This window comes from Dermacentor variabilis, unplaced genomic scaffold (genome assembly GCF_050947875.1).
Source record: "Dermacentor variabilis isolate Ectoservices unplaced genomic scaffold, ASM5094787v1 scaffold_33, whole genome shotgun sequence".
Lineage (NCBI taxonomy): Eukaryota > Metazoa > Arthropoda > Arachnida > Ixodida > Ixodidae > Dermacentor > Dermacentor variabilis.
The window spans coordinates 454,395-476,633 of record NW_027460511.1 but is presented as its reverse complement, the minus strand read 5'-3'; the positions used below and the strand labels follow the sequence as shown (position 1 = coordinate 476,633).

At 46.7% G+C, this 22,239-nt stretch overlaps 1 protein-coding gene across 2 annotated transcripts in view; it reads right to left on the bottom strand.

Annotated features, from left to right (window-relative positions):
• Positions 1–22,239, bottom strand: part of LOC142569018 (uncharacterized) — a 104,227-nt gene that overhangs the window by 23,164 nt on the left and 58,824 nt on the right. For both annotated transcript variants that reach the window (XM_075678542.1, XM_075678543.1), the window contains exons 7-8: positions 16,058–16,131; positions 13,452–13,553 (exon numbers count right to left, since the gene is read on the bottom strand). In XM_075678542.1, coding sequence (XP_075534657.1) covers positions 13,452–13,553; positions 16,058–16,131 — 176 coding nt within the window. The remainder of the gene's footprint in view (positions 1–13,451; positions 13,554–16,057; positions 16,132–22,239) is intronic.

Sequence of the window (22,239 nt, the reverse complement as noted above, 5' to 3'; positions counted from 1 at the left end):
ATACCTGTCCAGGGCAGCAAGTGTGTCTATATTGAAACCACTACCAGCATGTGCGGCAGTTGTATTTCCAGCAGCGGGACTGCACAATAATCAGTAGGGTGCTCTCAAGGTGTTTATCTATGAAGCTCTGCCTGGACTGTGTGCCAAATATTTTTGGACGTGAAAGTGGGGGTGAATTGGTAAACATCAGTGGAACTGTGCCTGGACTTTGTGGCAAATGTTTTTGGATGTGAAAGTGTGAGTGAACTGGCAAAGAATTTGCTCTGGGCTACATGTGTTAAACGTTTTTCTCATTCAGAGTGCTTTTTTTTTACTTTAGGAGACTGGAGATGTGCGCAAAGTGTGACATGTCAGTGTGCTAATTAATGTATTTGCTGGTTTGCAAATTATTCGTTGCAACTTTATTTTTGCCAGAGAGGTACAACTTTGCCTCTTGTAAAGGGCTTTTTAGATAAAACACTTACTATTTATTATGACCATTGCTTCCTTTGTTACACAAATGCAGCTTCCAGTGCATTCCATTTTATTTCCATGTTTATGTAAGTTTCTAATATGAGGCTTGCATATTCATTTCTCACGTTCTGGAGTGGCAAGATGCAGCATTACTGTCTCATCGTTCGCTGTACTACAGTAGTGTTCCCTTGTTACACTGAATCTCCCGTTTAAGTATACTGTACTAATTTCACTTTATTACTTTTTTGTTGTATGGTTATTTTTCTCGCCATTACCTTCTTTGATATATCCTAAAGGCAATATTTCTAATTTTGCATTGTTCCCATTTTTTTTATTTCTGTCACAGGATTGTTTTATGATGGTATGCGGTGGTATTTCTTTTTGTGCTCTTTTCAAGCTTCTAGATGATTGGTAACATTGCTTGGAGGCAGTTACCATCCAATTCATACTCTTGCATTTTTCAGTCTACTTCTTCCATTCGCTCCGATGTCACTTCTGCGTAACTCTAGTCCATCTAATAGCACGCGCACTTTAGTATGATAAATTAGACACTTTAGTACACTCCAGGTTTTTCTGTTCATTTTTGTATGTGTACTTGGAAGTTTGTTTATGTGCTAGTGAATGTTCACTTTCGAGTTCATTACGAATCCTTTCTGCGACTTTTGTCATTGTTGATGTACTTTTATTTCTATTTGCATTTCTCACACAGTTTGTTCGAACCTTGCATAAGCATTACATTTTAATAAAGTGTTCTTGCTTTGTCACAATGTTCTCATTTCATGCACTCTTGGCATGAAGGGCTTGGTCTGGCCACCTGCCAAGACGTGGCCATTTGTTCTTTGCAGGAGGTCATTCCCATTGTGGTTGTAAGCATCGTAGCTTACTAAAGGCGGTATTAAGGATTTACTGTTCCTAACAGGCTCATTTTCGTGCGACTTGGTAGACGATGCGCCGGCCATGCGGGGAACAGTGCTTGGCACTGCGCCATGGCTCTTACAGTCAACACCGACGCTTCTACTCATCTGGGGCGCGATTGGAGATCGTTGTTCGAAACGCCCGATCAGTTTCACCTCACGCGATTGGCCTAGGCCGTGCCAACGGGTGCGGCTGACGACGTCTGCGCGGCATAGGCCAGTCGCGTGAGGCGAAACTAAACGCGTGTTTTGAACAAGGATGTCTGATCGCGCCCGTCACCCGCGAAAATTAGCTTCAGATGATCGTAAACCTTTCAAGACCGCTTCTAGACCAGCTTTTTGATAACGTCCTAAAAACTTTTAGAAATTGGTTACGAATAGTTTTGGCAAAGGGATTACTTGTGTCTTTCCCGATCCTATTTCTAGACCAGCTTTTCGAATACGTCTTGCAGACCTGTTCTAGATCGTCTCAAGAAAGTGATTAAGCCGGACATTAGCAGAGATATCCGACGTTTTCCCGCCGAAGTTCTCTCATTCGTGTCTTCTTTAACCCATTTTTATCGTCTTGGATAAACGCTACGAAAACGTTACGTATCTCTTTTGTGCTACCTGGGTTATGTGCCGTCCAACTTTTAACGCATTCTGGAAGGGATAGGTTTCCTCAGTGATTGTTTGTTTTTCTTGTGGAGGCAACTTAACCAAATGCCTAGCGATGTGCACGCAGTGATCGTAAAGATGACAGGCTATCCGGTACCTGAGTTGTAACAATGTTAGGCCGTGTCTTTGAGTAATTACTTGGGTGCTACTGGCGACGCTGACTCTGAGTGTGATGGGAAGTTGATGGGAAGTTGATGAGATTGGAATTCAGGGCAGTGCAGATACTGAAATGTAGCCCAGAAGCAAGAATTGTTTCTTTCGACTCATTTTTTTCTATTCACGAATACCGTACTTCTAAGACGGACTATGACATCGAAAGTACACTATTGTGCACGTTATTGTCAGTGCATCTTATATAAGCATTTTGCTCAGCTAGTAGAGATAAATGTGAAAGTCTACCTAATATGTTGCACTCGAGACGGAAATTGGCAGTTTATATTTGACATGGAACATCTTTAGTAGCATTGAATGTAAACATCAACCTTGCAAGCTTTATAGATTGAAGGGAATGGTCGTATTTTGCGGAGAACAAAATAGACATTTATTTTTTTTTAATTTTTCTTCTACCACTGTGGCATTGTATACATTAAATGTTCTTCTGAGCAATATTTATTCCATGGTAATTATAACACAACTCGCAGTTCAACACAGTGACTTGTGCATTTTAAATTTCTTTAGGAAGTGCAATACTTCTAACAATGTAATGGATCTTAGTCAAGCCATCAACATGTATAAAAATCAATATTAGTCTGTTCTTATAGAAGAGACATTTTTTACAAGGTAGGGTCATCGCTAAAAACTTCCGCAGAGCTTCGTACAAAATCCTTCTGTCGTTCTTTGCGACAGCCTCTTCAGTTAGCGCGAATTCCTCTCGCAGATGTAGCTGATATTGTCACGGGGATGTTGGGAGTACAGGGTATTGTATACAATATATATATACAAAATTATTTAGAATAGTTAAGATGGCTAACCACAAACAACACGCAGCAGCCAGCGTCTCGCGATCTTCTTCTTCCTCACTTCTCCCATCCTTCCGTAACAGGAACAACGGATGGTGAAGCGCCGTCTCGGCGCATGGTAGGCGAAGAATTGCCAGAGAAGTATGGTTTTAGCCGCAAAACGTGCACGACGTCAACAGGCGGCGGACAGGACGATGAATGAAACTGTAACAGCGCGATATCATAATTGACGTTGTTAACTTGACGTAGTATTTCACAAGGGCCCTACGAAGCGAGAGAGAAGCTTCTGGGACAGGCCGACTCGACGACTTGGTGACAAAAGCAGCACCCAAGCACTTGAAGCGAACTGAACATCGTGATAGCACTGGTTGTACCGCTCTTTCTGCAGATGCTGCGAGGCGAATACGCGAGATCAAGCGACTTGACGTGTAATGTGAGTGTGATCGATTTCACGAGTGCACTCAGTAGCAACACGTGGCACAGGAGGGAGGATGGTGCCAAACGGCAATGTGGTGTCGCGACCATACGAAACATAACAGAGTGAATATCCTGCGGTGTCATGTTGGGACGAATTATACGGGACGTCACGAAGGCCAGCGTGGCGTCCCAGTCATGGTGATCGTCGGAGACGTACATCAACTCCATCTCTGTGATTGTTCGGTTGAGACGTTCCGTAAGAGCGTTCGTTTGTGGGTAGTAGGCGGTGGACAGCTTGTGCTCAGTGGCACAAGAGTGGAGGAGATCCTCGATAACTCAAGACAAGAACGAGCGGCCGAGGTCTGTAACTGTCGAGGTGCACCATGGTGCAGAATGTGTTGTGTAAGAGAAAATCCGCGACGTCTTTTGCAGAACTAGTCGACAACGCCTTTGTTATCGTGTAGCGTGTCACGTAATCGGCAGCTACGGCGACACACTTATTCGCTCTAGTAGTCGTCGGGAAAGGGCCAAGCAGGTCAAGACCTATGAAAAAGAATGGTACAGAGGAAACTTCAATTGGATGCAGTCGTCCGACAGGTGGCAGGGGAGATTTGTTCCGGTGCTCACAAAATTCGCAAGTTGGAGCATAACGACGCACTGGGCGGTACAGATCCGGCCAGAAGAACCGCTGTCGTACGCGGTCGTATGTACGCAAAAGTCCTAGATGCCCCACCGTCAGTGCATCGTGAAGTCAACGAGTGCAAGTCAGTGCAACGAGGAAGGACAAGGAGCAACCCAGGGCCATCAGGGTTGCTATTGCAGCGCTAGAGGATGTCGTTGTGGAGCACGAACATGCGGCACGTGGTGTCAGGGCTGGTAGATTGCACTGCGGCGATGATGGACGGTAAGGATTCGTCATGTTGTTGTTGAGCGCGCATGTCGGTCATGTCAGTAAAAGTCAGTCAGTAAAAGATCCTGTGACGCAGGTCACAGGATCATGAGCAGCAGGATCAGGAGGATCCATGGGGTAACAAGAGAGGCAGTAAGCGTCCAGTCTTTTGAGTGACAATAAATAAAAACTTCTGGAGCCGCAAAGCCCATCGACCAAGCCGTCCTGTCGGGTGCCGGAGGGAAGGCAGAGCGTGGTGGTCTGTAACAACCGCAAACGTGCGGCCGCAAAATATGGTGAGAACTTGGCGACAACCGAAACTAGAGCCAAGCACTCCCGCTCGGTGATGGAGTAATTTCTCTTGGCAGGTGACAGTAGGCGGCTGGTGTAAGCTATCACGCTCTCGGGGCTATTTTCTTATTGGGCGAGAACAGCACCGATGCCATGGCCGCTTGCGTCAGTGTGGACTTCGGTCGATGCAGATGGATCAAAGTTGGCAAGTGTGGGAGGGGTGGTCAGAAATCAAGTGAGTGGCGAACGCCTGAGCCTGCTCCGGGCCCCATGAGAATGGCATGTTGATTTTGAGATCTGTCAAAGGCCGAGCAATGGCGGCGAAATTTTTGACGAAACGGCGCAAGTAAGAATACAGACCGACGAAGCAGCCCACGTCAGAAGCAGAATGTGGCACTGGGAAATTGCATAGGGCGCGAACTTTTTTTGGATCTGGTTGGACACCGGATGCGTCATCGAGGCGTCCCATCACGGTAATCTAACGGCACCCGAATCGACACTTCGTGGAGTTGAGTTGGAGGCCGGTTTTTCGGAAGGCCGCAACAATCGCAGTGAGTCGGGTAAGTTGGCTTCCGAGCATGGGAGAAAAACAATAACGTCATCAAGGTAACACAGACAGGTGGTCCACTTGTAGCACCGAATAAGAGAGTCAACATACCTTCATATGTCGCAGTACCATTGCATAGGACAAACGGCACGACTTTGAACTGATATAAGCCATCAGGTGTGATGAAGGCCGTTTTCTCGTGCTCCATTTCATCAACTAAATTCTGCGAGTAGCGGGATCGAAGATTAATTGACGATAAGTATTTAGCTCCATGCCAACAGTCCAAGGCGTTATCGATGCGTTGTAGTGGGTAGACCTTTTTTCGCATGATCTCGTTTAAGTGGCGATGATCGACGCAAAAAACGTCAGGTACTATTTTTCTTCTTCATAAGGACGACAGGCGAAGTCCAAGGGTTGGCTGTATATTCGATGACCCGTTTGCGGAGCATTTTGTTCACTTCTGATAGAATGACTCGACGTTCAGCATGCGATACAAGATAGGGACGCCGATGAATAGGATTCGTGTCTCCCGTGTTTATATGGTGCAGAACAAGAGTTATTTGGCCTAATGGCCTGTCACCGAAATCAAAGATGTCACTGTATGATTCAAACAGGAGACGTACGTCCGTGGCACGTGCAGAAGTGAGGTCAAGTTCAAGCATTTCCCCGAAGTCATCCGTTAAGGAAACAGAGCGGTGAGCTGCAATTGGCGCAATTTTTTTATTTATTTACAATACTGCTACTCTCATATGAGAGCATGGCAGTTGGGCGATACAGTATACATGTATATTAGTACTCATATGTATATCATACGTACGTCAGTGCTAATAAACCGCTCTGGGCATTGATACTCTCAATGTAAAATTTAGAACCACTAGAAACTCTGGCCGCCCAGAATCTTGTCACCCGGAATCACTTGAGGGCACAGGCTGAAATTCAGAAGGAGTAGAACGACGCCGTTATTAGTAAGCGTGACCAGCGTGTGCGTTACAGCAACATCCTGGTTCAAAAGAACGTCAATGATGGAGCGAAGCGCATATTTACCTTCAGGAACCTGTGATTGGTCGGTCAAAGGGACGTAAGCAACTGGCTAGGGTGATAGATACACATCGTAAAGCGAGTACACTTACGGTGGGGCAGTGCATGGAGCATTGTCGAGCTGAGGCAGTTCTAACTAAAGAACGCCGGTCACGCAGTCGATGAGAGCAGAATGAATGGATAAAAATCCAATCCAAGTATAAGGTCGTGAGGGCAGTTGTCGATCACAGCAACGAGAACATTAGTAGGGTGGCCGGCTATGCGTCAACGCGCATTACACTTTCCAAGAACAACCAGCACGCCACCGTGGGCCACACGAAGCCCTCGAGCCGCTGCTGGGCTAAGTATCTTTCTCAAGCGACTGCGTGGGATAGCACTCATTATATATACGTGGGCTCCAGTATCGACAAGTGCTTGGACAGGTACGCTATCTATTTTAACGTCAGTTACACTTCCCCTTCTGGGCACAGACAGAGAATTTGCTGAAGTAGTAGGCTACGCAGCAGCACTTCTGAGGGCTCCATTTCATAATTTTCCGAAAGGGGGTGGCCAAAAGCCACAGGGGTTGCGTCGAACGGGATGATGGGCGATGTGCTTGTGGCGAACGAGCCTGGTGATCGCGCGGCCATGGAGAGCGGCTGCAGCACACGTTCCTAGTGGAGTTATCAGCGCTGTTAGATTCGGCGGTGGGAGAAACATTGTGGGCTTTTGCACAAAACGGCTCAGGTTGGCGTGAGAGGTTGGAAAGGGCCACGAGTTGCGACAGTATCGGGCGACTTAGTCAATGCGGCGACAAGTGAAACATATCGGCTGGTCCTCCGCAGTTCTCCACTCAGTCGGGTTGCGATAACGCGGAGAGAAGCGACGGGGCGGAGCGAAAATTCTATAAGGGTGTTCGTTAGCTCTGGTATTGGCGACAGCCCACACAGAATGTAAACCAATGTTTTCAAGTTCCTGGCGAACGATGGCTTGTACGAGGGGAATTGCAAATGTGGTAGCATGAGGGCTACGTCAACAGAATGGTGCGGGCGCCATTCCGTCTAGTTCAAGTCGAACGATTCACACTACGTACTCTGATGGCGACGCATGCGGTTGTGCGGGTTGATCTTCACACGTCGGCGTTGCGGCAGTATGGGGAAACCTGGCGAATGGTTACAAGACGCGTCGGCTTTTGGCCTGCTCGGATTGTCGGCACTTTTTAATGATTACATCAACTGTAGAGCAGCTTTTGCACATTAGCAGATTAAACGCGTGGTCTGCAATGCCCGTGAGCACGTGCCCGACCTTCTCAGCTTCTGTCATGTCGTGATCGGCTTTACGAGAAAGTGCCAGCACGTCCTGGGTATACGAGACATAGTGCTGCTTGGGGGATTGGGGACGGGAGGTCAGTTCCTGCTTTGCGGGAATTTTACGGCCCGTTGGTTTGCCAAACAAATCTGTAAATTTGTTTTTGCATCCGTCCCAGCAAGTTAGCTCCTCTTCGTGGTTTTCACACCAAAACTTTTCCGTGCCTCTTAGGTCGAACAGCAGCTTAACTAGCATAATCGTAGGGTCCCGTCTGTTCATTCCACTCACGCGTTCGTACATGGCCACCCACTCTTCAACGTCGGCGCCGTCGGTCCCGCAGAAAGTTCAGGGATCCTTGGGTTTCACAACCACAACCAAAGGGGACAGCGACGTAGCGGGCGATTGTGACGTTGGAGGCGGCAACGACGTTGATCCTAAGCGCTCACGGTAGTTCATGATGTGGACGGTGATGCGACGTCCACTGCGGAGCTCCGTTTCCAGGCGTGGTGCCCCGCACCTCTCCTCAATATGTTACTGGGATGTGGGGAGTATAGAAGGTTGTATTTACAATATTGTCACGTGCTAACACAAGAGTAAGTGACAGTACGATCAGCCAGAGACGGAAAATGCCAAGCACTGAGGGACGGTTCTCCAGCTGGCGCGGTGTCTTCGACTTCGTCGTCTTCGCCGTTTTGCTGGGCACGCAATGCTGAATGTTCGCTGGCTCAAAACACCAGGTGGCATTATCCCCCCTCCCTATGAAGCATAGACTCGATGCTCAAACACAAGACGTACACGGAAAGTACGCACATCAGGTAAGACATAAAAAAAGGGGGGGGGGTGGAACGCGCTAGCACACAGACGGGCATGCACACGAGGCAAAAAAATGGGTTCTGTCGTCGGGAACATAAAAAGAAAAAACACTCCACAGTTCTTTGGAGGACGACGCGACGACAGCAAAAAACAAAAGTTTGTTTCACCAGTAGACTCAACATCACCGTGCAAAATACGGCTTGAGGTGGACGACATTTACAGTCTCTGCGCATGGTAAACGGCGCTTGGGCGATGGTAGGTCTCCGTCTGGAACCACTTCATTGTTCACGTCGTTTACACGCCTCAGTACTGTGTATGGTCCGAAGTACTTGCTCAGGAGTTTCTCGCTGAGGCCTCGCCGTCTAATGGGGGTCCAAACCCATACTTGGTCCCCAGGCTCATAGGTAACTTGTCGATGGTGAAGATTGTACCTTATGGCATCTGTACACTGCTGCTGTCGTATGTGGACACGGGCCAGCTGACGTGCTTCCTCGGCACGCTGAATGTACTCCTCGACGTCAGGAGCTAACTGGTCGAGCTGATCGATGTCTTCATATGGAATCATGGCGTCTAGCATAGTTTGAACATCTCTAACATAAACGAGGAGAAACGGCGTAAATCGTGTAGTTTCCTGGGTGGCAGTGTTGTACGCAAACGTTACGTACGGCATGATTTCGTCCCACGTTTTGTGCTGCACATCGACGTACATAGAGAGCATGTCTGCCAGTGTTTTGTTTAGTCTTTCTGCCAAGCCGTTAGTCTGAGGGTGGTATGCAGTGGTCTTTCGATGACTCGTGTAACTCAACTTCAAGATGTCGTCCAGAAGCTTCGCCATAAATGCCGTCCTTCGGTCAGTGATGATTAATGATGGTGCGCCATGCCGAAGCACAATGTGATGCATAAAAAACTGGGCAACTTCAGATGCTGTCCCGCGTGGTAGTGCCTTCGTCTCAGCGTAACGCGTCAAGTAATCAGTTGCGACAATTATCCACTTATTGCCGGAGGAAGACAAGAGAAATGGTCCAAGAAGGTCCATTTCAACTTGATCAAACAGCGTACGCGGAGGGTCGATGGGTCGTAGAAGGCCTGCAGGCTTGAAGGGTGGTGACTTTCGGCGCTGGCATTCACGGCATCCTTTCACGTAGTGTTTGACGCAAGCAGTTAGTCTAGGCCAGTAGTACTGCTGCCGTACCCTGCCCAGAGACCTTGAGTAACCCACGTGAGCAGATGTCGGCTCGTCGTGGCCGGCTAATATGATGTCGTCGCAAAGGGCTTGAGGCACTACTAGAAGATGTGGCTTGTCGCCGGCACCTGTGTTTCTTTTGTATGAGATGCCCTCTCGAAGGTAAAATGGCGACGACCGTCGCGAAAGAGGGCGAGGAATGGGCGCGATGTCGCCTTCTAAGTGATCAATGATGGGCCTTAACTCAGCGTCCGATCGTTGTTTAGCGAGCAGGTCCGGTCGACTGAGGGCTCCCAGGAAGGTGCAATCGTCTTCCTCGTCAGGATTCTGAGATTCAACAGGTGCTCTTGATAACGTGTCAGCATCTTCATGTTTCCTACCGGACTTGTATACGATGGTGATGTCAAATTCCTGGAGTCGCAGACTCCAACGTGCCAATCGTCCAGAAGGGTCTCGGAGGTTGGTCAACCAGCACAAAGCGTGATGATCGGTCAGAACTTTAAATGGCCGCCCGTAGAGATACTGCCTAAACTTTGTAGTAGCCCAAATAACCGCGAGGCACTGCTTCTCTGTGGTGGAATAATTGGACTCTGCCCGTGACAGAGTGCGGCTCGCGTAGGCGATAACTCGTTCAGTTCCGTCTTGCCGTTGTACCAGGATAGCTCCGAGACCGATATTGCTGGCGTCAGTGCGTACTTCTGTGTCAGCATCCTTATCAAAATGACCGAGCACGGGAGGAGAAGACAATCGACGTTGTAGCTCCGCAAAGGCAGTCTGTTGTTCATCAGTCCAGAGGAATGGCGTGTCGTCGCGCGTAAGGCGAAATAGCGGCTCTGAAATCTTCGAAAAATTTTCAATGAAGCGTGGATAATAGGCACACAAGCCCAAAAACCATCGGACACTTTTCTTGTCGGTTGGAGTGGGAAAAGCAGCTACGGCACCCGTCTTCTCAGGATCGGGCCGAACACCTGCCGCGCTCACGACGTGATCAAGGAACTTCAGTTCCTCGTAACCAAAATGGCATTTCTCTGGCTTGAGTGTAAGGTCAGCCGATCGAATGGCTTCGAGTACATTCCGAAGGCGTCGAAGGCGCTCGTCAAAAGTCTCCGAAAAGATAACGACATCGTCGAGATAGACGAGGTAGCTTTTTCATTTGAGGTCAGCGAGAACTGTATCCATCATTCGCTGGAATGTGGCTGGCGCGGAGCAGAGGCCGAAAGGGAGTACTCTAACTTCGTAAAGGCCGTCCGGAGTCACAAACGCAGTTTTCTTGTGGTCCCGGTCATCTACTTCAATTTTCCAGTAGCCACTTTTGAGATCGATAGAGCAGAAATACTTCGCGCGCCTCAGTCTATCCAGAGAATCGTCGACACGAGGCAACGGGTACACGTCTTTCTTTGTGACGTTGTTTAGCTTCTGGTAGTCAACACAAAACCGAAGCGTGCCATCTTTCTTTTTAATGAGAACGACTAGTGAGGACCAGGGACTGCATGAAGGCTGTATTACGCCGTCTTGAAGCATTTCCTTCACCTGCGTTTGAATCGCATGTCGTTCTGTCGGCGAAACACGATAAGGCTGTTGCCGTATGAGGGACAAGTCGTCATAGGCGATGATACGGTGTTTTGTAATCGACGTTTGACGTATTTTCGACGACCGTGCAAAACAAGAGTGGAACTCGAGCAAGAGCTCGCGTAGGTGTTGTTTGTTCTCTTCAGCAAGCGTTGGACTAATGTCGACGTTGCGTACAGATTGTTCAGCATTGTCGATTGCCTCGAAAACAAAACACTCAGTGACATCGGCGATCGGGTCGGCGTAGGCGGTGACAGTACAGGGGAAACGGTGCGGGTGTTCCTAGCTCAAGTTCGTGACAAGTACCTCACAGTGGCCATCATGGAGATCAATAAGGCTTCTTGCTACGCAAACACCTTGACAATGCAGGAGAGAGCGATTGCTTCCTGCGACCGCTTCACCGTGTAAGAGTCTGTCACATGCCACCTGAACCACGACACTTGCACGTGGTGGTAACGTGACAGCGTCGTCGATGACACGAAGAGGTGCTCGAGGGTGGATGGTGCTGGCCGTCGCTGCGGCGCTCTTGGTCGAGAAAGTGACGAGGCGTTGTCGAATGTTGATGATAGCTCCGTGCTCCCTGAGAAAGTCCATGCCGATGATTAGGTTTCGAGAACACTGAGGGAGAATGCGCAAGCTGGCAGCAAACGTAGAGCCGCGAATCTGTATTCTTGCCGTGCACATGCCGATGGGGTGACGATGTGCCCGCCAGCTCTACGAACTGGCGTTTGATTCCAAGGCGTCGTCACTTTCTTTAGAAGGGTGGACAGCTTTTCGCTGATTATAGAATAATCCGCTCCAGTGTCCACTAAAGCAGTCAATTCACGACCATCGAGCAGTACAGGAATGTCCAAGGAAATTCTTTTTCTGTAATCAGCAGGTACTGTCCTCGTCGATGAATCGTCGGTCCGCGCACGCGTCAGTGAGGGTCCTTGAGCACGTCCAGACTGAGCGGCCTCACCCCCGAAGGCCGCTGTGGTTAGTTTTCCCGGCGCGGCCTGGGCGACCGACGCCACACCACGCTCGAATACGTACGGCGAGTCGGAGAAAACTGCCGCGGCGAAGGGGAGCGTGACTGGTGTCGAGTTGATGGGGATCCGCACTGCAGGGCAACGTATTGTTCAATTTCGGGAGGACGCTCGCCGAACCAAGGCCGCGGCGAGTTTGCTGAAAATCCGCGTAGTCCGAGCTCTGGATAGGAGCACTGTCGGTAGACGTGCCCAGCTTCGCCACAGTGAAAGCAAAGGAGACGGCGATCAGATGCCCGCCACACGTCTGATTTCCTTGGGCCTGTCGGTGGTCCTGGTAATACGAGGCCACTTGGACGGGCTGTAGCATGGCCGGGCACACGATGCGAAGCGGGGAGGGAGGTGGGGCAGGTTGCCTCAAAGCTTGCGCATACGACATACGGGAGCTGTCAGTTCTTAGCGGTCGAGCTTCTGTGTTGAAGGGTGGTTCTCTTAGCGCTTGCTGGACTTCATCACGGAGAACGCTGGACAAAGAGTTGAGCGCCGGCTTTGAGGGTACCGACAGCTTCTGGAGTTCTTCGTGGATTACGGAACCAATGATCTCTCGAAAGAAAGCGACGTGGCCCTCGAGAGCTCCGAAGAAGTCCGTAGGTGAGGCAGCGTTCACTTGGCGTTCGTACGATGGTGCCCGCTGCCGAAGCGTCTGTTCCATGGTGACGGCCTCGGAAACTCAGGCGCTTGTCCACGGATCCTACTGCTGGCGCGGTGTACAGGCGTAACCACCGGCATAGGGCTGGAGCTCCTGCTGCTCGGAGGGGTGTGGTGCATAGATTAGATTACCCAGCACCTCCACCTGTTTGTCACGCGCTAACACAAGAGTAAGTGACAGTACGATCAGCCAGACACGAAAAATGCCAAGCAAAGAGCGACGGTGCTCCAGCTGGCGCGGGATCTTCGACTTCGTCGTCTTCTTCGCCGTTTTCCTGGGCACGCAATGCTGAATGTTCGCTGGCTCAAAACACCAGGTGGCAATATATATATATATATATATATATATATATATATATATATATATATATATAATGAGTCGGAGTAGTTAAGATGTGTGAGGACCAACAACACGAAGCAGCCAGCGTCCCGCGACCTTCTTCCTCTCTTCTTTCATCCTTGCGCAACAATGTTTTTTTTTTGCAAATAATACTCATTTTCATGGAGTGTCATTTTGCTGATTATCTCTCTCAAAACACTTGCGCTGTGTCCAAATAGCAGCTAAAGTGCCCGAAAAGAGGACAATTACCTTCCATGCAGAAAAGACCTTAGCGTAAAAGAAGTAGCGAAATATGGGCCACGCCGTCCAATAAACAGTAAGATGGCACTCGATCCGCGAGAAAATGCATTTTCTCGCTCATTTGTGGGCTACAAAACATTCACCTCGGCCGTGCTTGTAGAATGGGCAAAACTCTTACCATTATTTGTCATACCATATGAAACAAGTAGACAATCGTTATCAGCCGTCAACACAAGATAAGTGTAAGGAAACTCCTTAGGTGTATCTTCTGTTGGCTCAACTAGCAATAAAATGCAAAAAAAAAATACTTGTTAGAGTCAAGAGGTGTTTTCAATTTACACAGAATATAACCATCTGTACAGAATGTACAGTTGCGGCACTTTAAAACTTCATTAAGTAGTAGTTCAACAAGTCTCTTGTAAGCTGTATTCGTATTGTGTGATCTAACCGAAACAATATTCAAAAACAACGGATCCATAGCATTATGGGAAACATGTAAAGTTGTTTAACCCTCCTACAAAAAATATTCTGCACATGTTAAGGTGCCATTTGCGAAGGAGGTGCGCAGAAGATTGTTCTGCTTTGAGCCATTGTCTCCTGGTGGAACATGCAGCATAATTGAGCTTTCGCCAAAATACAATGGGTAAAATATAGGACGCACCGTTTTCACTCAGGCTTGAATGGCTGTCTGACTTCCACAAAGGGTGATTCAGGTTTTCGACGACTCTCTCACAAAAGCTTTTTGCTGCTGCATCTGAATTGTGTTTATCGCGGCATGTATCAAATGTATTCAGTGATGAGAAATATTGACCTCTGCTCCCAAAGAGCCGGAACATAATAGCGTAGCGGATGTCTTTATAGAATTACTGAGAGCTGTGAAAGTTTGTACGTATTGACTGTGACTAATCTCGGTTATCTTTGTGCTCGTCTCATCGTCCTCTTCGCGCATTAATTACAATGGCCTAACGAGGTTCGCAGGCAAATGCGTAAGAACGTCTAATTATTCTGGAACTCCATACTTCAGTGTGTTTTGCTGCTCTGAGCTCACCATGAAGTGATAAACTTTACGACCAGCACGTGGTTCGGCAAACAAATAAATAGCAGCGAACACTGAATGCACGTTATAACCACGTCAAATATAAACGATATGAACTTTCACAAATTCCCAAGTGGCATACCTTTGCTATATATAATTCTATGTTTGGCAGAACAAACGATTGCATAACACTGTAATTTGATGAAGTGATCTGCATCAAAGCAAGTGTTGCAGAAGGAAACACTACGCAATTTTTTTGCGGTACATGTCGTCTCAAAAATGTATTACGTTATCCCGAATTCCGCGTATTACGCATAGAAAATTATATTACAAACCTTCTTACACCAATGTCGTCAATATATTGACGACAATGTCAATAATAATGTCAATATATTGCCTGTTAGACAAATTCCCCATGGTCCATTTCGTTTTCCGTTGTTGAAAACATCATTGAAATTTTTTTAACCGCTTTAGCAGTACTGTCGTTTCCTTTTCAATTTTAGGCACATCACCAATGCGACGACCCGAGAGCACCAGTTGACAATTGGGAAAGAAGAAAATGTTTTCGTGATAAAATCAACCTAGTAGCGAAGGTAGCGCGCTGCAGAACAGTGATGAATCAAGTAGAGTGCGCAGAGCCATTCTATTGGCTATATTGGCGTAGAATCCAGCAGCGCTCATTCAATAAATGTGGTCCCACGCTACTCACTGAGTATTTCAGACCCTTGCGGGCCTCAATGTGTAAAACCTGATTAAAAGTTTGATCTAGAGGTTTGATTTTGTTATGCACGATTCTAAAGAACGATTGATTTGCTCTCCCGCAAATTTCTTTACATTTGATCAACTTCATTCTTACAATTCTTCCGTTGCGAATTCAGCTCGATAGCATATTCGTAAATCAGAGCGTCGTCGCTTACTACGACTGTCTGCAGAAATTCGTATCTATACCTTCAAGTTTTCTTCTAAATATAACATTCTCGCAGTTGAAATGTTTGCACAGGAGTCAAGAGTTCACACACCATCACGGCGCAAGCCTTTTGCATTTCAAAAATTTCCGTCACACGGTGTGAGCAGTGGACCTTTTTGAATTAGGCTCTCCTGGAACCATTCTAACACTCATTTGATGGTTTTTGAGAGCAGTACACTGCGCGTGATTGATGTTTTGGCCTACGCATAACAAGGAGAGGGGGTAGGCGCATCCTGATCTTGCACCCACTTTCAGTCTCCTTTTGTGCGTTAGGCTTGCTGCGAGATAGTGAAGCAGACATCGCCCTATTAAATGACTGCCGCAAGCAATATCGCTGATTCAAGTATTGTCAATTGAAATCTTGTTATACTTGGTGGAGATTGTTGAGCTGACGAAAAATTTTGTTGACCAAATTAATAGAACGTGATCACTACAAGAATTTAACTGCATTGAGCGGTACTATTATTATGTATCGCGTTCTGGAATATTGATTTTACAGTTCAGTAAATGATGGATAGTTGTTTATTTGTAAAAGTTAACCTGTTAACGAAAATTTCATGCATATTCTGCGCTAGCCAAGACAACTGCAAATGTCATGCAATTGGCTTCACTGATAAACAAACTCAGAATATTTTTTTTTTAATTTTGCGAAAGCCCACGTAACATATATATTGATGTGATATAAACACTCCGCGGTGCGTTTTAAATCGCATACATGTTTCAACATCATTCTTATTTGGTATTCTTGAAGGAATAAAGTAAAAAGATATTGATATCTTACTGCCGTCTATGGTCTTGATAATAACACTCTTCAGCCCCTTTATGTCACTCACTTGGAAGTCAACCAACTCTTCCCTAAGAAAGAAATCAATGCTTTGAATGATAAACTGCAGCTGCATGAACTTAACTAGGCGCCCCGAAAATAACGCTTCATTCATGGCAATGCATGATTTGCAAATATACCAATCACAAGTAAAGGATAAGATAATGAAGCTTTTTATTTCTGTATTTATTTCAAATACCCGCGGTTACCGAATCTTTAAAGAGGATAATGGGGTTTCTTTCAGAAAATAGTTCTAAATTTCAAAAGAAGAGGCGTCAATATACAGCTCTTTAAAACCAAGAACACATAAGAACACCAATAAGCACAGCAAACAGTAAAACATTACTTCAAATTAAACATCAATAGTGCATATTAAAATACCATAAGTTAATGCAAAAAATTTAAAAACATAGAGCTGCATGAAAGATCCGTGCATACGCCGTTCACGCAGCAAATTTGCACTGTGAGAACAGATGTACATGTATAATAAAAAAGGAAACATATTCAAGGGGCATTGCCATCACGAAAGAAAAAGAAATAAACATTTGTTCAGGAGTACGCCGCTCACGACAGAATTGACGGAAGGCTTCAGGTAGTTTCAGTCGTAATTTGTACGAATCTGAAGGTAAAACAGGACGGTCTTATTGCAACGCGCACGATTCCATGATAATTTCGTTGTTTTGCGGCACATAAACGACACTCCACACATATACGGCAATCAACGTTTTCATAGCTTTGCCCACACGCGCAAAAAAAGAAACAAGGAAATTCAACTGCAGTCTAGAAACGCACAACGCTGCTCACATGCGTGAGCCTACGTGAGCCTATGGTCCTCCAAACCGAGCGGCTACTGCTCCAGTGTGAGCTTGACGGGCAATGCCTCTGTTCTACGTACGGGAAAGGTGCGACTGCATTCCTCGCATTGCCTCGCGCTGACAGTGCATTTGCTTTCGTCTTTTGGGGACAATTGCCAGTCGCATAAAATGGTGGGCTGCCTGTGGGTATACGTGGGGCCAATGACCTATGGAGTCTTTCTGCAATACCAAATCTTGTGTCGGAATCAATTTTCGGGATTGGCCTTTATGTCAACTGTAACCGACTGCTGCCTAGGACTGTCTGTAATTTTGGGCCTAAGTAAAAATTTCTAGGGCGCTGGTCCTGACGTCTCTTGGTGCTCCCAGCATTAAGAACTCTGCTCAAGTTGTTAAGGGTTTCTGATTTGTATTGCTTACTTTGAAAGTTGTGGGGTGCAGCTTCACCGTATTGTGTGAATTTATTGGACTTTATTTTTTTTCCTCCTTGCACCGTTTATTCCCTTGACACTGTTCCCTAGCACAAGGTAGCCAGCAGGTACTTACACTGGCTAAGTTTACTGTATTTTCTTCCGTTTTGTCTCTCTTCGGTCTCGACTCTACAGACAGCTTCGATAAGGTTCCCTTTACTGGACGCCAGTAATAAAGCTCCCGTCAAGTATTTGCTAAAATCGGGATGACTGCGTGAGGGTGCATATTTGTCAGAGCGGAGACTATCAGCGCGGATGTATTCTGTATCATATGCGGACAGCAGCAGAAACAGGTTTGCCATCACCGCTGCGCACAGCTGAAGCTAGACACAGCTTCCTCATCTCGCTCTACATTCTCCCGCAGCACCATGGCACCCGCGCTTGTACTGTCAATCACGTCAACCACAGGGTTACCGCGAATGCTACAGCTCCCGCCAAGTATTTGCGGAAATGGGGCTGACAGTGCAGGCGAGTATATTTTTCATAGCATAGACTATCTTAGCGGCGTGTTCTGCATCGCACGCAGACAACACCGGAAACGCAAGGTTTACCATCACCGCTGTCAAGCGCTGAAGCTAGGCACAGCCTGCCCAGTTGGCACCACGTTTTCTCAGAGATCCATGATACACACCCTTGTACTGTCGACCGCGTCAACCACAGGGACGATGTGACCACACGCTGATCCCTAGCTTTGTAACTTTGGGTGATTAAAAAAAGCCTTCTAGGGAGACGAGTCCAATCAGGCAATCTTGTCGCTCTAATTTTTTAGCTGTCGCCGCTTTGTTTCAATGCTAATAGCGCCATCCAGCAAGGGAGGTTCTTCATCCTTCTACACCGCAAACAATGAATGGTCCGGGTGTGCTGCCAGCCCCTGGTCGACGGCCTACGCTCCTTCTTCCGCACGTCACGTTACCCTGACTAGGTATGTTGTGGTTTTGTGGGGCTTTGCATGCCGAAACCACGATGCCACTAGGTGGCATGGAACAACTTCTCACTTTCGCAAAGCTTTAGACACTTGTCATCTCTTTCCAATAGGCGTCCCTTCAGATGTCCTGCCACTAGTGCCTTACTTAGAACGCTCCTCCACTCAAAATTGCACCTAAACGAACGAACTATGGTGGCAGTGCCAGCCGTCGAATGAAATAGGCAATGCAATTGGTTCACATTGCCGAGATATAGTTGAGAAATGTAGTGTCTTGCTCGGTGAGGGGGCAGAGCTATGCTCTGTTAAGTCAGGTGCAGAAACAGCTTCGAGTAGAGGAGCGTTTGTGAATAAGTTGGTACCATTTCCAGAAGCTCCTTAAAAGTGAACGCCTCTCATGGTTCTCCATATCATTTGAGATAGCTATATAGGTGAATGGCAAATACATTCCCAAGTTAAAGAATTCAGGAGCCATTTCACTCTGTGGGGGTGGCTGACCTGCGAAGCTGCAGTGCCTCACAAATGGTTACACAAGGGCACGTTTGCTTATTTTCATCGGGTAATGCTATTGATGATAGATTTCCATTATTGTGCTGTACATTTATACTCCGGTTACAACCTTAGGCACAATGTTGGCCAAAGTTAAACCGATAAACGACTGTTTTCGAGAAGTTACTTTCCTTGATGCGGCACTTCAAACGAAACTCCTCTAGCTCACATTGAGTGTGCTATTTCTTCTCTGTTCTTGAAATGTGCACATCAAAATTTGCAACATTGATCACAAGGGTAGTGGCATCACCTCTAACCCATGCAAAGTGCGTGGCCATGAGCTTCCCCATATCCCAATAGCGTGGGTCTGTAGATATATATTCAGTGGATCTCGCAACTCCGTCTTTCTTCTGTACGACATAAAAATTCCCAATGTAAGTGGCACTGCCCTCTTGCATGTCAATGGTGTATATTTGTACATACATTTTGACCATTGCGAACATGACAATGCCTGCTGCTCGTCAGTCCATGTGCTATTCACAAACACTTCCAGTATATCCATCGGCTTGAAAGAATGCATCTTGATTTATTAATTTATGCCAGTCATTTTTATTATTTGTCGTTATTAAAAAAGGCACAGGGCTTGCAGGCTACTTCAGCTCCGCCGAGGGCTGGCCCGTTATCTGCGGGATCGACCCACGCTACCCTTTCTAATTGTGGACGCACAAATACGCGAAATACATGGACATTTTATTTAGTTATTGTATTTATTGTATTTACTATTAATAATAAGCATATCTTATCACTGCTTGAACACTGCACCCCCTCCACCGTGGGAAGGCCCAGTATTTCACTACCTCTGGGACCACTCTACATTTTACCAATGGACGTGGCAAATGCATTGGGGGTAGATGTATATAGGCTGGCCGTAAATCGAGCTTTGGTATTCCGATTAGAAAAGTCTTAGCTCCTCGAGGGCGGCTGTTTTTGTCGCCGGATAGTCCCAATGTTGCTCGCACGTGAGAAAGCTTCGATAGATGTGCCACCCATTCGGCAACTACCGCAAGCACAACGGCCTTTAGTATTAGTTTGAAGCCTCTTAAGGAACGAGCGAACAAACAGCTGGCTCGATCCGTAGTGTTGCTTTACCGTCTCATGAAAATTTCATGAATGCTTCACCAAAAACTTTTGTATATTTCCTAACCCTCATGTGACCGCTCTCATGTGTCATTACGCCAATATCAGTTCGCGCACGCGTGGCAGTGCCGTGATTTACGATGGCGATTTCCAGCTGAATCTTCAATGCGTAATAACTCCCTATGGCTAACTGAAGTTCAGTGTATTTGTCCAGCCGGAAAGTTCTTTCAATGCCTCTTTGGCCTTATGCTTTCCTCTATGTCAATATCGGCGAGGTGGTTGTCTGATGAAGAATAGTTATCGCCGCGGCTGTTTCTCCCGCTCCATTCTGGGGGTATCTGTGCTTAGGTGCGCAGATATAGTTCTCATTTAACGAGGTCTACTCAATCGACATTGCGGGCAACTGTACGTGAGAACCGCAGATTTTGCTCGAAGCTTCTTTGATGATCGGATGGTGGCGTCGGAAACGGTACCACACGCTTTCCAGCTTTGTTCATGAAGCATTAAAGTCAGGCTGGAGGACTGATTCCCCGTCTCTGCGTTCCTATTCTCGGAGCCCCAAATAGTCGCGCAACTCTCGGGGGTTCTTCGTGATTTGCTAGGTACCACTGTACCACTCTACCGACCATAGAGCTTTGTCATCCTGCAGCGCAGCACATTGCGATTTCTATGTTGTTTTTGCTGTGGTGATCCTCGCCACTCTGTGCTTCTCTATGAGCAATGCCTTTGCTAGTCATTGTGGCGGATGGACGAATTATGCGTCACTGCACCAGTATATAGCCACACAGGTTTGTTCCGCCGGCTGCTGCTCAGATCAAGTTGTAAATCTTAGTAGCTGTAAGAGCTCACGAGAATGTTCGTTCGGGAAATCAACATTGTTACAAGATTGTCTAGAGCCATAAACCAAACAAACACTTCTTGTGAAAAAGTTACCTTGCTTCGGCGACGTTTCGCCAGGCGTCTGCGGCCACCGCCGGTGCAAAAGTTTTCACCACGTTCAACCCTACGTGACAATTTCTGCGCGGTCGGCTCCACATGCTCCCGTTCCTCTCTTAGTCAATACAAACCTCAAATCGGCAAACGAGTATGGCTGTGGCTCCTATCGGTCAACGCTCTTAGCCAGGGCAAGCCAAGGATGCTGGCTTTTCGAGGTGCATTTCCGCATCGGTTATATTAAGATGTGTGCCCAATCTGTGCAGGTATGCCGCTGATATTTAGTATTTCTACGCAGTCGTCGTTAGTAAAATTTGTCAAGAAAAAATAGGCCAACCTAGACGCAGTTAGGGTAAAAGCAGACCAATTCGGGCTTTCATTACGGAATTTTACAGAAATCGGCCCATGAAGATGTATTTTCGATGCGAATAGCAGTTTGCAGGAAGCTCAGGAGGACTCTCGATAGCTATCAGTCATTGTGTGGGATATTATTCGCTTTAGTGAGGGTAGCACTGGTGAGGCTTACAAACTGCTGAATAATGGTCCCATCCTCTCCAATAGAGGACTTCCAAATAAGAAGCAATCCGGGGTAGATATCCTAATCCATAGGGACATAGCGGGCAACATTTACAAATTCAACACAATTAATTAGAGGGTAGCAGTAGAAGTATTAAATCTATATAGGATATCTACAATAAAGCTAGAAAAAGCCTAGGCCTAAAGCGCTAGTCATGATAATGATGAAATAAAGTAGTTTTATGAAGATATTGAATTAGTGACGAGAGAAGTGCGGACTTAGTATACTGCAGTCATGGTCGACTTCAATGCAAAAATAGGCAAGAAGTGCGTTTATGAACAAGTAGTTGACAAATATGGCATCAATTCTAGGAATACTTGAGGAGAGATGTTGGTAGAAATTGCGGAAAAGAATATGCTCTGAATAACGAACACCCTATTCAGGAAGTAGAGAAAGAGAAAGTGGACCTTGAAAAGCTCTACTGGAGAAGCAAGAAATATATTTCTTACCTCCAGTCGATCACAGCATAGTGCAAGATGTATAAGTGTTAGCGTAACGTGCGGTATCCATGCAACGGTGAAGTCTAGGACTCACCTCAATTCGAAGAGCGAAAGAATAAAATTGGTCAAAAAGAAACACGCCAACCTAGATGCAGTGAGGGTAAAAACAGTACAATCTAGGCTGGTACTTGCAAACAAATATGCTGCCTTGGAACACAGACATGAAGATGACGCATATGTAACGAACGAAACCGTATCTAGGGTGGCTTCAGAGGCAGCAATTGATGGGGGAGGTAAAGAACCAAGGCAGGGAGGAGGTAAGCTCTCCCAAGTAACAAATGGCCTAATAAAGAAACGACA